We start from the raw sequence: 15,315 nt of genomic DNA, 5'->3' as shown, positions 1-15,315 counted from the left end.
CCTGACGAGGGAAGCCGAGAGACCCTGAGGGCCGCGGAAGGACGGGCACCCGTCCGCAGCGGCCCCCGGCGGAGGCTCCAGCTCAGTCGTTTCCCCGAATAGCGCCCTCGGAACCATAGCGAGAGCGACCGGAAGTCCGGACCGGGTAGTGCGGCATCTGATTGCCGGGTTCTCGACCTGCGCACGGGAGCCCAGTGACGTCGCTACCCGCCGGACTGCGGGCTCGCGCGGGAGATTTTCGCCGGGACCCCACTGCGAAGAGTCGGGTCGGCCATCGGAACTGTGATATCCATGCCCTGTGGCCCGACTGACACAGCGGACCCTTGGCCCCACGTGCGAGACCCGTACCGATCCCCTGGTCATCCTCCGCCCGCCGCCCGACCCCGCCCCAGCCTCCCACAAGCTAGTCCTGTGACTCACCCACTGTCGCCCACCCAGCCCGCACTCCCGGCAACCCTCCTGGCCACCACAGGGCCCGGGAGCCCGACCAGGTCACCCCCCGGAGTCGCTCCGTCCTCAGGGATGTTCTGCTCCTCCCCGTCCCGCCATTCCCCTGCCCGTGGTGATGCCCCGGGCATCAGGGAACACCGTTCCCTGCCTCCCCCACCCCCCTCCGTGATGTCCCTTTCTAGCATTTACCCTCCGATCACCTCAACGCCTTGCCCTGGACGTCCGGCTGTCTTCCTCTAATGCCGGTTTAGACAGCGATCAACCTCTTGGGGGCCTCCACCAGGGACCCCCCGCCCCCCCAGCCCTCCTCACCTTCCGCCAGGCCAGGCCCCTCCTCGCCTCGCCTGGCCTCGCCTGACCTCGCCTGCCCTCGCCTGGCCTCGCCGAGCTCTTACCCTCTTACCGAGCTCTTACCGAGCTCTTACCGAGCTCTTACCGGGACTGTAAACTCCCCGTCGGACACACCTCTCCAGCCGCTTTTCTCCCAGGTCCATCCTCTCCTGCCGTGCCCCAGTGAGGGACACGTCCCTGCCTGGATCACAGCCTCTGAGCATTGGCGGCAGAACTTGACACCTTACTGAACTGTTTGCCTTAAGCCCATGAGCAGGGCCTGCTTCCGGCCTTCTCCGTCATCTTACCTACTCCACCACCTTACTCACTAGCGACCCTCTTCCATCCCAGGGACCTCCCCTAAGAGTTCCTGCAGAAGAGAGAAGTAGTGAGGTGGGACTTCTCAGAGCTTCCCCAGCCCGATCGACCTCTTTCTGCCCTCGTAACCTCTGCCGTCCCTGGGCATACCGTGGCCCCCTGACCGCAGCCAGCCCTCGCCTGTGCTCAGGCTCCCGCGACCTGGCTCTGTGGCGCCACATGGACAGCGCGTTGGACTTCTAACTCAAAGGCTCCCATGCCTTCCACCTGCTCAGGGACTTTGCTCCCCTCCCCGATCACGATCACTTATCACTCCTTCCACAGTAGAGCTTCCCCCCGCCCCCCGCCCCCCGCAAAGGGCGGGGACCCGTTCATCTTCGGAGCGAAACCGCTCCGGCATATCCTGAGACCATCTGCTCTTCGCCCCCCTTCCACCGAGCGTCTGTCCCTGTCACTCCACTGCAAACCGGTCTTGTCAAGGCCGCGATTGACATCCAAGTTGATCCCATACCCGCTTGTGTAGGCTCATCGCAGGCCACCACTCGGTCGCCTCGGGCGCATTTGACCATTCCGTTCTCTTGCGCTCATTTTATGTTTCTGAGGGGAGGGGTCGTGCCACAACATATTCTACTGTTCTCCGCGAGGCACGCGTTCCACGGTATGCCCCGTTGACCTGGATGGAGTGTGGAAAGTCTCGGGTCGACACGAAAGACGAACCACAGCAAAGAGTGTCTGTCTGGGCCCATCGCGGCGGAAAGGGCCCCCAGAGGCGGTGGCGGGCAGAGGTCGTCAGAGAGCTCAGACAAGGGAGGCGAGGCAAGAAGTGAAGAGGAGCACCAAGTAAGAGACGGTTTCACCCCATTCACACTCGGGACGCACAGGAGGACACTGCACCATGACCCAGCAGTGTCTTTGGGCAGACGGACGGCTGGAGTGCAGGAATAGAACTTTAGGCAGCTGACTTGGTTCCTGCTGTGGTATAGGTGAGACCCCAGGGGACGGCACTCCTCGAAGTGGCTGACCAGAGCCAGGGGTTCACGAGGGAGGCCTCAGCCGGCCGGCGGGCAGATGACGCTGCTGCCGAGGCTGCGGGGTGGGCGGTCCTGCCCAGGGGAGGGATGGAGGATGGCACACAGATTCACGGGGGTCAGCAGAGTGAGGTGAGACCGAGTCGGCCAGGGAGCGCCAGGTCCTGACCAAGAGGTGAGCGTCAGAAATGCAAGTTTCACCGTCCCCACCCGTGGGCGGTGCCGGTCAGCTGCAGCAGCAGCTGGAACCGGGAGGCCAGGGCCATCCTTCCTCAGAGGTCACCTAGAATACCGTGAGCCACAGAGGTGTGGCGTAGGTCCCCTTCCTCCACCCTCACACAGACTCGGGAGCCACACGTTCGCCTTCCCCGTCCCGGCTGTAACAGGCGTACCTTACGTGCAGCTACGTGACTTAGAAACCGTGTACGTATCCATTGCCCCACTTGGTTCTCGCAACCCACCAAGGAGAGACAGCAATGGTCTGAGGCCCCGCCCGAGTCTGTCAAATGGAAACTTGTGCCTCTACCCAGGGATCGAGAGGGCTCCATGTGCAGGAAGGTCTTGGTTCGCCTCTTGTCACAGGCATGCTCTGCCTGATCCCCTCTCCCCGTCTCTGGCTGTCTCACACCTGGTCCTCCCCCTCACATACCACCAAACGGGGGTTAAGGAGCTTTGGAAAGACACGGATTCCCTGACAAAGCCCTTGAGTTCTGATGGTGCACGGGCGGTGGACACGTAACAACGGCAGAAATCTCTTGTGGGTTGGAGCCCGCTCCTTCGCCCGGCAGAAATCTCTTGTGGGCTGGGGCCTGCTCCTTCGCCGCAGAGCGCACCCCGCCGTCAAATCATGCTGGCTTGGTACCTGTGGTCCTCCTGTAAGATCTTTGCGGACTCGGACTCGCGTCTCTCCCTGCACATCCAACAAGCCATCTGGACCCGGGGCCCTGCATCCCTTTCGTCGTCATCTGAGGACCCGATGGATATCTCCCCTCCGCCGGGGCCAGAACCACAAGGGAGCCCCTTGCTACTGCCCTGCGCCGCGCCCCAGGCCCTCATTCCTCACGTGACGGAACCCAAAGCACAGCCTCGTCGTCACCAGATACGGGTCCTCAAGGCCAACCTCATCGTCGGGGCTTAGGCGGCTTACAGACGCTTCCAGTCTGTCCACGCCCGGCACTCGGACAACGCAAACCTCTTCTACCGTCTCACAGCTTCCTGGACGTCTAGCGTCCTCAACCAAGAAACGCCTTTGCGGGAGCCATTTTGTCCGAGTCTCGAGGTCCTTCCAAATGCCCACGTCTCCAGCTCCTGCCATCGCCCCAACCCGAGTACCTGGCATCTACCGTCCTCATCACAGGACTGCCGTCCGCTAACCCCGGCGGAACTCCTCTTCACTCTGATGCCCCCTTCGCCAAAACCCCCTACACCCTCTGCCAGGACATCCCTGTGCTCTGACTTAAGTCGACTGGTCTCGCCCCCCAATGCCACCTTTCGAGGCCTCTTACATGGCAGATGTCGTGTGGCCCAACCCAGAACTCCGTGGGTCACAGAGGTAAGAATGGGCGTGGGGCGAGACGGAGGATGGGGGTCTTCCTGCAAGCCCGCTGCTGCTGGATTCCCTCAGCCTTCCTTCCTCAACTTAAAGCTTCTCCTGCGAGGCTCATCCTAAGTCTCCATGACGCTGTCATCCATTCAACAGTCCTCGGGATCCCTAGGGATTTCCGGTACCTGCTTCCTGTGGTTTTCTCTCTCGTTTTGGGGGTGGGGGGTGGGGGTGGGTTGGAGGGACAGTTAAGCAACCTGCCCTGGAAGAGCTCAGCCCTCTGCTTCTCCTACCCTGTCTCTTGATTATTTTCAATCTCAGCTTCTGGAAAGCGTAGGCTTCGCTAGCATTCTCTTTGGGCTACCTCTCCATTCGTCCGTAAGGACAGTTCAGGAGTCAAGTCCCCGAACACGTGGCATCCTGAACACAGGTGAGGGCTGGCTGCAGCCATGCCCAGGGGCAACGGCGAATGCCATGATAGAAACAGGTCGATTGGATTTGGGAAGCTCTGAGAAGTCCCGCCTCATCGCGTCTGTCTTCTCCACGAGTTATTCAGACAGGTCATTAGAATGGTCGGAAGTCGCTGGTGAGTACAGTCGGCGGTGCCGGTAGGATGACGAGGGAAGGGAAGCGAGAAGGCGTGTTCTCCTGGTCGTGGATTTTAGATAAACGATTCGATTCGGTTTCAAGTTTCGCCACCAACGTTCGGGTTCTCAGATACAGGCAGGGATGTGATCCTTACTGGGGCACAGCAAGAGAGGATGGGGAAGGGGGCCCGAGAAGCAGCTAGGGGGCCAAAGAGAGCTGTGCTTGCCGGGGAGTTCATAACCCTGGGTAAAATCGTTGACGGTGGTCCAGCGGAAGGGGAGGAAGGCTGTGGAGTCCACACCGAGGGCTCCCAGGAGGGAGATGGCTGTGTACTACAGGCATCGGCGGGACGGGGCTGGACGACCAGGGCAGGGGCTTGAGGTGAGGAGAGAGGGGAATTCTAGAAACGGACAGGAGGAGCGGCCCAGGGTTCCCCTGTTGTGACCAGAATAACCAGACCCAACTTGAGTGCTCTTAACCAGGAGACAGTTTATTAGCCGGCGGCTGTCCTTGCAAAGGAGCAGCCCCGAAATGCCAAGATACAAGGTTTTTAGGCCCCAAATCCCCTTCCTCATTCTGTCTTAAACACAAAGGTCCATCTTTCTCCTATTCACTACCTGTCAACCCACTGGTCAGGTGTGCAAGCGGGGGGTACAGAAGCAGAAAGCTTGTTGTTAGAACGTTATGTTCCTATGGGTGATTGCCTATGTTCCCGTGGGCTATAGCCAGTGTTCCCATGGGCGATGGCCAAACAGTAATTTTCGGCTTATATACGATTGATTATTTCTCATGCCACGCAAGCAAGCAGGGTTACACAGGCTAAAATTGGCAGTTAGCGTATGAGCTCATTGTTCCAAGTTTCATGATTAACGGAATGTGGTTAGGGGTTCCAGAAACTAGGCCTAAGGTATAGACTTCCTTTGTCCAGTTTCAGGTTTTAATGATTCTTTAACCCTTTCACATTTCAGCAGGCTATTACATTCCCCACTGGTTTCCTTTAGAATGACTCAATCTTCGAGTCCGAAGTCGGGATTTCTGGCCAATGGGTCGGGGCTGACGCTCCTAAAATTAAAATCTTTGCCCCGGTTATATTGGATTGGATTAAACTCTTAACCCATTTGATCGAGCATGGCCCAAAGGTCAGCAATAACAGCCGAATAATCGATGGTCCTGCTATAGCCGACAATAACGTGGTTAACCAAGAGTTTCCATGAAACCGAGATTCATACCAGTCGCTTCCTTGTTTTAACTTCTCATTTCTGTCTTTCACTCTTTGTCTAATTAATGCTAAACTATCTCTAATAATTCCAGAATGATTAACATAAAAACAGCAAGTTTCTCCTAGTGCTACACACAAACCTCCTTGCTTAAGAAATAAGAGGTCTAAACCTCTTCTATTCTGCAGTACTACTTCAGCTAAAGAATTAAGAGATGTTTCGAGATGATTAATTGATCTCTCTAGAGTGCTGAAATCGTCATTAATCTGCTTTGTGAGCCAGGCTATACCCCGATTCCCTGTAACCAAAGCCGCAGTCCCAACTGCAGCTGATCCTGCCACTCCTAGGCCAACTGGGAGCGGCACAGGCACTGGAACTGCTCGCTTACGCCGAGGATAGTTATATCCTCCCCACAAATCCATCGCTTGTCTTCCTTCTTGTCCGCTCATCATATACACCTGAGGTATAACATGAACCAGCACACAAAATCCAGTATTATTTTTCCAATAGTTAAGATTAATACAGGGAGTTAAACCAGTATTACAAGCAAACCAAGTGCCACTAGGGGCCGCTAAATAAGTAGAAGAGGAGCTACTTACTGAAATAGATGACTTACAATTTTCCTTATACCTAGATCTATCAACTCTATAAGTGTTAGTATGCACACAAGTTCCCTTTCCTTGTAAATCTCCCAACGTTACAGATGGGGTTTTGGTTCCCCAAGGGCAAATAGTAACATTCGGAGATGTTACATTCCTAACAGCAGTTTGATCCGTGCCAAGGTTAGCAATGACACCAAGTCCTACATAATAAGGTGGGGCAGGGTTCAGACAAAACCAACAATCCTTTGTAGCATTTGAGTTACTGTCATTAGCAAACTTATAAACATTATTCGGCATGGTCAAGACAGATTCAGGAGTATCCCTGGGGGGGTGGGGGGGGTCTATAAGGCTGTCTAGGTCTATGTCCTTTGTTGGCATTATTAGTGCTCCTAGTAATTGCTGACTGTGTAGGAGTTAAGGCGTTTAACCCTCCGTCATTAGGCCTAACAGGACCTAGAACTAACGGTGGCATCCTGACAGGCTTTTTCTGTATTGTTATGAACACTCCAGGATCAGTTCCAGAAACATACAACCTTAGACCCCATGTCTTTCCAGTCAACTAGGATAGATCATCCCACTCTTTGACAGTGAGAATGACAGGATTGCATTTTCCTGTTATGGTACGGGAAGACCGACTAGGTCGAACAAGAGTCAGAAAGGGGTCAGTGTTCTTCCAAGGGGCTATGGTCTCACAACCCCAATGGCCACGGTAATATTGGTTTGGCTTCTGGCAAGTGCTTTGGTCTTCTCTGGGACACGTATGTAACTGTACTTGTTGGATGCCCCTTTCTTTGTCTTCTCTGCCACAAGCAAACCAGGGGCCGGATGAAAAACTAGCTCCTGGACCTCTAGGCAAGTCATCACTTATAAAATTAAATTTCTTTCCTAATATATCACACGAATCTATATGAAATGTAGGCTGGTACATAGTCTGGTTCACTAATATGGGAATACCCGTTTCTGATTTAATCAATTCCCGTTTGGCCTGCTGAGGTTGATGAGGGTTCCCTTTTACATCATTGATAACAATGAACCCAATTATAATTAACCCCGAGAGAGTCTTATCTTGAGAGGGCCTCTTGTGGGTGTTGCCTTCCATTTCTCTGTCTCCGGGGGAGGTTGTGCTGTCTTAATATGAGTATGATGAATCCAAGGTCTTTTCCCTGCAACCTCGACAGCTGTTGGTGTGGTTAGAATGACTGGAAACGGACCGTCTCACCGGGGTTCTAGGTTTGCAGGTTGAATTTTCTTCACCCACACCCAATCTCCAGGATTATGTGGGTGAGGTTCTGGTACCTTCGGGTCCGGTCTGGTAGCCTTAATGAAGCCTCCTGTTTGTTGCCGGACTCGTTGTAAGGCCCGTAAGGACTTAAGGAGATTCATATTATTATTTATCTCAACTTTTTCTATTCCAATTTTAGGGAGTAAAGGCGGAGGTCTCCCAAACATTATTTCATAAGGGGTTATTCCTGAGATGTATGGAGTACGACGGGCTCGCAAAAGAGCCAAAGGAAGAAGGCTCACCCAATTCTCCCCAGTTTCTAACTTAAATTTAGTTAAGGTTTCTTTTAATGTCCGATTCATCCTTTCTACCTGCCCCGAACTTTGGGGCCTATAACTACAACGTAGTTTCCAATTAATCCCTAGCACTTTAGCTAAAATCTGCTGGTTTGGGCAATAAATGCCGGGCCATTGTCAGACCCCAATGATAAGGGCAGGCCAAATCTCAGAACTATCTCTGATACTAATTTCTTAGCTACTACTCGTGCAGTTTCGTGCTTAGTGGGATAGGCCTCAGTCCATCCAGAGTATGTGTCAATAAAAACTAATAGGTACTTAAATCCAAAAGTTCCAGGCGTAACTTCTGTAAAATCAAGCTCCCAGTGCTCTCCAGGTCTCTTTCCCCTGAGTCTCACTCCTTGTTCCGTGGAGGTCCTTCCTTAGTCTACTTGTGCATATACTGCACACCTATTAGCCACGTCCTTGGCTAAATTTTCAGTCCTGGAACATAATAATCCCTTTTCAATAGTTCAATTAACTTGGTTCCTCCTAGATGGGTGGACTGGTGTGTTAAGTCTATTAAGGTCTTTCCCAAAGCCTGAGGAAGGAGCGATCTTCTATCAGGGAGCATTCTCCATTCTTGTTTTCCCTTTTTTTTTTCCAGTCTTTCACTTAATTCCAAGTCGAATGGGGTATACTCAGGCCTTTCTTCGAAGGCTGGGGGAAGCTTTAAAGGCAAGATGTCTCCGGGCCCCACTGGTTTTCTGGCAGCATCCTTTGCTATCTGATCTGCAAAGGAATTTCCTTGTGCCACCTCAGTCTCTGCATTTTGGTGTCCAGGACAATGAATTATGGCTACTCTTTTTGGTAGCCAAATGGCTTCTAACAGGGCTAAGATCTCTTCCCTGTTTTTAATTTCTTGGCCTCCTGATGTTAAAAGTCCTCTTTCCTGATATAAAGCTCCACGTATGTGGGCAGTAGCAAAGGCATATCTACCGTCAGTATAGATGTTTACAGTTTTATCCTCTCCCCACCGTAAAGCTTGTGTTAGAGCTATAAGTTCAGCCCTCTGTGCCGATGTCCCATGGCTTAGGGCCTGTGCCCATATCACATCCCTGACTGTTACTACGGCCGCCCCGGCATACCTTACTCCGTCGGATACAAAACTGCTTCCGTTGGTAAATAATACCGCATCCGGATTAGGCCACGGCTCATCCTTCAAGTCTGGCCGTAGTCCAGTTACCTGCTCAAGGTGCTGAACACAGTGATGCAATGGAGCCTGCGGGTCATCATCCGGGAGCAGCGTGGCAGGGTTCAGGGCTGCGGTTTTCAAAAACTGGGTCTGTGGGGGGTTAAGCAACAGTACCTGGTACTGAGTAATCCGGGCGTTGGAAATCCATCTCTCAGGAGGGCTGCGCAGCATGGCTTCAACTGCATGTGGAGCCACAATTTCAATATTTTGGCCCAAGGTCAATTTAAAGCGTCTTTGGTCAATAGAGCAGTAGCAGCTAGTGCTCTCAGGCAACTAGGCCTTCCTCCAGCCACCGGATCTAGTCTCTTTGAGAGATATGCCACCGGTCACTTAAATAGTGGCTTTTAATTTCTGGAGCAAATCTCTTCCTTGCAAAGGAAAGGGACGTTCGGGCATAACTAAAAACGAATGCGTGATGGTTCCCTTTCCCAAGTCAGTAATTTCTGCCTGTGTCCGTGGGTATGCCTTCCCTTTCCCAGTGGCTCCTTGAATTACAGTCTTTTCTTTGGATAATAGACCGGCAGTTTCTGTTAAAACTGAGTAAGTTGCACCAGCATCAGCTAAAAAGTTCACAGGTTTGCCCCCTACTTGCAAAGTTACCTTGGGCTCTCGGGGCCTCATTAGATAAGAGCCCTGACGCCCCTATTCATCTTCCAAAAGAATGAGGGGCCTTTTTTCTTCTCACCTCCTGGTTGCTCCTTTTCAGGGCACTCGTTCTTCCAATGTCCTTTCTTTTTGCAAATAGCACATTGGTCTCTTCCTAGCCTAGGTTTTCTATTTTGGCCTTCTTCGTTGCTAGGTCCCCCTCTACGGTTAGGGTTTTTTTTTTCCCAAGGAGGTCGGTTTCCTCGTCGTCCCACAAACATGACCTTTTGCACACCGTCCCTATCGTTAAAGACCTTCTGAGCTATTTCTAATAATTTGGATAAATTTTCTCCCTCAAAACCTTCCAATCTCTGTAACTTCTTTCTAAAGTCAGGGGCCGACTGGCTAACAAAGGCCAAATTAATGGCTCTTCTATTGTTGGGGTCCTCCGGGTCGATAGGTGTATATAAGCGGTAAGACGCTAATAGTCTTTCCAAGAATGCTGCAGGTGACTCGTCCTTAGTCTGAATTACTTCACTTACCGTGGACAGATTTATTGGTCTACGTGCAGCAGCCCGGAGTCCCTGTAGCAGAAACTGGCGATACCTTAGGAGAGCCTCCTTACCTTGATCTGTATTTGGATCCCACTGGGGACGTCGAGTCGGAAACACAGCCTGTAACCTGGTTAAGTCTGCCGTGGGCTGCCCATTTGGGTCTGTTACTCCTCTAGCCACCTCCCGCAAAATTCTTTCCTTTTCTTCAGTAGTGACTAAGACCTGTAAGAGCTGTTGGCAATCATCCCAAGTGGGCTGACGGGTAAAGAAAATAGACTCTAAAAGGGAGGTTAGTCCTTGTGGTTTCTCTGAAAAGGATGGCGTTTGCAATTTCCAATTATATAAATCACTAGTACCGAATGGCGAGTAGATGACAGTAGGCTCACCTCCACCTCCTGGAATCACCTTCAATGGGGCTCGAACAGATACTGGCTCTTTTCAGGGAGGTTGAATCAGGGGAAGGTGGCCTACGACCCCTAGACCGGGTTACGGGAGGTTCCGGTCCCTCCGGAGGAGGACGTCTACCCCCATTTCCATTGTAGGGTGGCGGATACCAGTCATCCTCCGAGGGAGGTCCCTGCAACACCGGTGGGGGCTTCTTCAAACCCTGGGGTATGGCTGCCATTACAGTAACGGGCGCACGACTGCAATTCCGTAAGTATTTAGGGGCATCAGAAACAACATCAATCCAAACATCAATATAAGGAATTTGGTCAGGATGCCCAGGGTTTCCATAAATCACACCTCGAACCCAGAATGCAGCCTGCATGTTAAATGATCCCTCGGAGGGCCATCCTACTCCGAAGGTCGGCCAATCTAATTGACAAAAGCGCTGCAAATCAAAAGGGGTTACTGAAGCACCATAGGCCCTTGCCCTACGACGAAAATCTTTAAAGTTGTTAAGCATGCACCGTGACGGAGTTAGTTTGCCCTGTGATTGTCCCAGAGCTCCACAATAAAGCACACGAAGCAAAACAAAACAAGACAGACACAGACTAACAAACCAGAACAGGACTGAGAAAACTGTCGTCACAGTCTCAGTCGACCGCCGACCTTACTTGTCGCGTCCGACGTCCGCACGGTCCCTGGGCCCCCTACCAGAAACTGCCTCAGCACTCCCAGGATCGTGCTCCGCAAAGCGAGAAACCACAGGCGGCGGGCTAGGGCAAGTGCCCTAGAGGCCTCCCCAACCGCAAATGGTCCAACGCCCCGGTGCACTGATCAATTTTCCCACAACGAGAAGATCTCGCTCGGGCCTCCAAATGTTGTGACCAGAATAACCAGACCCAACTTGAGTGCTCTTAACCAGGAGACAGTTCATTAGCCGGCGGCTGTCCTTGCAAAGGAGCAGCCCCGAAATGCCAAGATACAAGGTTTTTAGGCCCCAAATCCCCTTCCTCATTCTGTCTTAAACACAAAGGTCCATCTTTCTCCTATTCACTACCTGTCAACCCACTGGTCAGGTGTGCAAGCGGGGGGTACAGAAGCAGAAAGCTTGTTGTTAGAACGTTATGTTCCTATGGGTGATTGCCTATGTTCCCGTGGGCTATAGCCAGTGTTCCCATGGGCGATGGCCAAACAGTAATTTTCGGCTTATATACGATTGATTATTTTTCATGCCACGCAAGCAAGCAGGGTTACACAGGCTAAAATTGGCAGTTAGCGTATGAGCTCATTGTTCCAAGTTTCATGATTAACGGAATGTGGTTAGGGGTTCCAGAAACTAGGCCTAAGGTATAGACTTCCTTTGTCCAGTTTCAGGTTTTAATGATTCTTTAACCCTTTCACATTTCAGCAGGCTATTACACCCCGTTGCCCAGCCATGTCCGTGGGCATCCGCCCTGGACCTGGCAAGTCCGGTCTCTCGAGTGACAGTTTGCAACAGGTTCCACGAGGAAACTTCCAGCGCCTGCGGGCTCGGCTCGGAGGCCGGCACGGACCTCACAGGGTGGCAGCGCGCAGGCCAGAACCACCCACCAATCCGAGCCCATCCCCTCCCTGGCCCAACAGTCGCCTTTGTTCTCCGTGGAAGAACTTCCGGCGCTGTCGCTATGGTTTCGAGGGCGGAACTCAGGAAGCTGCGGGTGCCGGTGCCGGTGCCCGTTCGCAGGGGTCTCTCGGGTCGGTCCCCGCTTCTGGTGACTGTCACAGTCATCCGCGTGGCGTCCGCCTGCACTATCGGTGTGTTCCCCCCGCCCCCCACCCCCCGAAAACCAGCCAACGAGAGGGATTTTCTTCCCGTTGCCCCGTCACCGAGTTTCTCCGACCATCAGATGGCACTGTGGAGCCACGAAGGGACCCGTTCCCCGCCCTTCCTGCTTAGAAAAAAAAAAGAAGAAGAAGAAGAAGAAGAAGAAGAAAAAAAACAACAAAAAAAAAGCGGCGCGACCTTCTCCGGGACAATTGGCCACATTTCCTTCTGGGCCTGCCTGAGCCAGGCCTGTCCTGAGGCCCAGCTGCTCCTCCCTTCAGTGGCTTCCTAACCGAAAACCTGGTTTCCCTTTTATCAATCTATTCTTCGGTGACCCTAGTCACTCAAGCTCCCTGGAGAAAATCGGGAAGACCGCTACCATAATGGAATGGAAACCACCGTCCCATCACCCAAGGACGACCATTAATAATGATTGGTGATGGCGAGCATTTGCCTGCCATCTTGCTCCCCGGCAAATGTCATCAGCTTGCATCCAAAAGAATCTCATAAAAGATTTTTTTAAAAAAAAGAAAACAAAAAAGGCTTTGTGATCAATCTCTTCAGCAGGTTTTCTCACCCATAAACTTCTACTATAAACACTATGAGATTCACATTGCGCTGTGACTTTGACATCTTTTATGGAAGTCAAATTTTCAGCATGGAGCAGCCCTGCTAAAATCATTTCAAAACACCTGAAGTTTTTGACTCATCTCTGTCCCTAAAAGTACGAGTCGTCTCAGAGAGTGAGAAATACTGTAGTTCGTAACTGAGAGAGCCAGCGGGAATAACGCCTGACTCCTGTGCCAAAGGGAAAAGGCATAGCGTTACCTTCTTGAGGACAGGAGCTATAGTTTTTCTTCTTCCGGTTTTTATTATTTTCATTTACTTCTTTTTATTTTCAATTTATTTATTTGTTTGTTTGTTTTTGCTTAGCATTGTATTTTCGATGTATGAAATCCACTCGTTTTGTCCTCCGGCATCTTCGCCTTGTTGTCTGTCCCCAAGGCGAGGGCCGGCTGCTCCCTGGGCTCCTGTCCCGTGGGGCTGGGAGTTTAGGAAACCCCCTGAGAAGATCTGTCATAGAGTCACTCCATTATTTTTACCTCAGGCTATGCAAGGAAATTCTTCTGATCGTTGTCATTTGGGAAAACAGAGAAAAGACAACAGAAAGAGAGAGTGATCATCCTCGACCCAGCCACTTTCGACATGTCTTGCAATCCCGTTTCATTTTTACACCCTTGTGACACCGCAGTCTCCAATATGGGATTCTGACGTTTTAAGGGCTGACAGTGGGTAATGCGTATATTTCCCTGAAATTCGACTTTCCCTAAACTCCCGCACGTGCACCTTCCGCCACTCCCACCCTGTTTTCGAAATATGAAAAGTCATGAACGCTAGGACAAACTATTTGAAGAAATCTACGCCCACATTTTAGAGAGTTTGCCTGCAGGGATTCCTTACAGGTCGACACATGTTGCCACGGTCCTTTAGAGGGGAACACGGGCCAGGGCCTGCGTCATTGCATCCTGAGAGTGCCGCTAATTTTTTAAGTGTTGCGGAGCTGAGAGGTGAAAACTACGTCCTTTTTCCTTAAAAACAACTTTTAAAAATTATTCGCGAGATTCGATATCCGTTCGTATACGGAAGACCTATGCATCTGTCTCTGTGTCTTCCTCGCGTAAAACGGATTGATGAGAATTCCTGTTAGGGGATTTCATTAATTTTAAAATGAGGATTGGAGAAAATGAGGAGACGGAGACGCGGGCATTCGAAAACAAAATGCAGCTAGATGGAAGCGAAGTTAGCTCGCTAACTCCGTGTCGCCTTTCCCTGTTATGGTTTCATACCCATAACAAGGATACTCCTCATCCAGGGCTTCGGGTCATGTCTAACCGAGAACTGTGCCACTGGCCTGTCCAAACAGGTGATCCAAGCTATGATGTAGGACGGAAGACCGAAGAACAGACTGCCCCTTCAACCCGCCGCCGGGGACTTCTTGGCTCAATTTCCTGGACCTTGCTTGCACATCCCTGTTCATTCCTCTCCGAAAAGAACCGGCTGGCGACGAACGCAGTTCACTTTGTCCGGGAGTTCATCTTCTCTAAGAGGAGACAGTGTAAAATAATCAAAACAGACCCCAGGTTTCCTTGCTTCAATCCTTGTCCCTTTAAAAAGGTTTCTTTTTCGCTTCGCTTCGCTTCGCTCCTCTCCTCTCCTGTACCGTTTGGGTTACCTCCTCCAACCCTCAAAACCTGAACGAGGCACACAGAAACAGCCCTCCAAGGACTGTTCTGGGGGCTGCTGGAATGAGATTTGCACCAGCGGTGAGAGCAAGAGGCATGAATGAGAGGAACCAACTCCCAGCCATTCCAACCTCACATTAGCGGCAGTTACAGAAACTGCAGCCTGGGGGCATACCACAGTCGTGGGCCTGTCTTCTCCTTTCCCTATACAAACTCCAGTCTGCTTCGCCCCAGAGAAGAGTTACCCGGTCTTAAGGGGGGGGGGCACGCATCGGCTGGACGAAGCCTTTAACCTCTACTCGAATCACTTGAACTAGGTTGTGCACTCCCCGCGTTCTACCACCGATTCGACCCCGACGCTCTCGCCTCCGAAGCCAAAAGTTCTACGGGGCCACTCGCTCGCATGACCTACAGACACCGCTGGGTCCAAACCAGCCGTTCGTTTTTCTCAAGAGAACCACCGGTGTTCGCGATCACGAGATTCCAGGGGAACCTCTCCCCCGAGTCATCACAGGGCTCGTGTTACGCAGACACCCTTAGCGGTGATCTCTCGGAGGAGCAGTTTTCTCTCTCATCTGATCACGGGCCTGAGGATACGAACCCACCAGATCAGGGTTCTGTCGCGAATGGCACGACACGACGTACCAAAGGACTCGGCGGACTGCCTGACGCAGACCGTATACTCAGTACGTCTTAGCCACGTGATGTTATAACAGCGAAGGGCACGAAGCTCTGGGATCGTCATTTTAGGGGGAGTAAAGACGTTCCCTACGTCCTTCGATCGCAAACGAAGGGTGCCCGAGCCAGAATAATACAGCCAACCATGCCGATGCCGTTTAGCCGACAAATACGGGAAAAGGTCGGATTTGCTCTTTGGAGAAGATGTGTCCTGGAAAGCTCACTAGACTGAAAAA

At 52.0% G+C, this 15,315-nt stretch overlaps 1 protein-coding gene across 2 annotated transcripts; it reads left to right on the top strand.

Moving 5' to 3' along the window:
* The first annotated feature begins 267 nt into the window (after positions 1-267).
* LOC120589130 (uncharacterized) lies at positions 268-12,840 on the top strand. Of its 2 annotated transcripts, none has more exons than XM_039846531.1 (2): positions 268-491; positions 11,763-12,840. In XM_039846531.1, the coding sequence occupies exons 1-2, from the start codon at positions 292-294 to the stop codon at positions 12,448-12,450; spliced, it is 888 nt and encodes a 295-aa protein (XP_039702465.1). In that variant the 5' UTR covers positions 268-291; the 3' UTR covers positions 12,451-12,840. The 2 variants fall into 2 exon arrangements, with proteins under 2 accessions (XP_039702465.1, XP_039702466.1); XM_039846532.1 differs by lacking the exon at positions 268-491 and adding an exon at positions 3,896-4,255.
* The last annotated feature ends 2,475 nt before the right edge of the window (positions 12,841-15,315 follow it).

This window comes from Pteropus medius, unplaced genomic scaffold (genome assembly GCF_902729225.1).
Source record: "Pteropus medius unplaced genomic scaffold, Ma_sr-lr_union100, whole genome shotgun sequence".
NCBI classification, from domain to species: Eukaryota; Metazoa; Chordata; class Mammalia; order Chiroptera; family Pteropodidae; genus Pteropus; species Pteropus medius.
This window is presented reverse-complemented; position numbering and strand designations above follow the sequence as displayed.

Excerpts from the sequence above, each read along its gene's own strand:
- LOC120589130 (XM_039846531.1), top strand. The coding sequence starts at position 292 with ATGCCCTGTGGCCCGACTGACACAGCGGACCCTTGGCCCCACGTGCGA. Across the intron at positions 492-11,762 it reads GGGCCCGGGAGCCCGACCAG|CAGGCTATTACACCCCGTTG; the intron begins GTCACCCCCCGG and ends TTCACATTTCAG.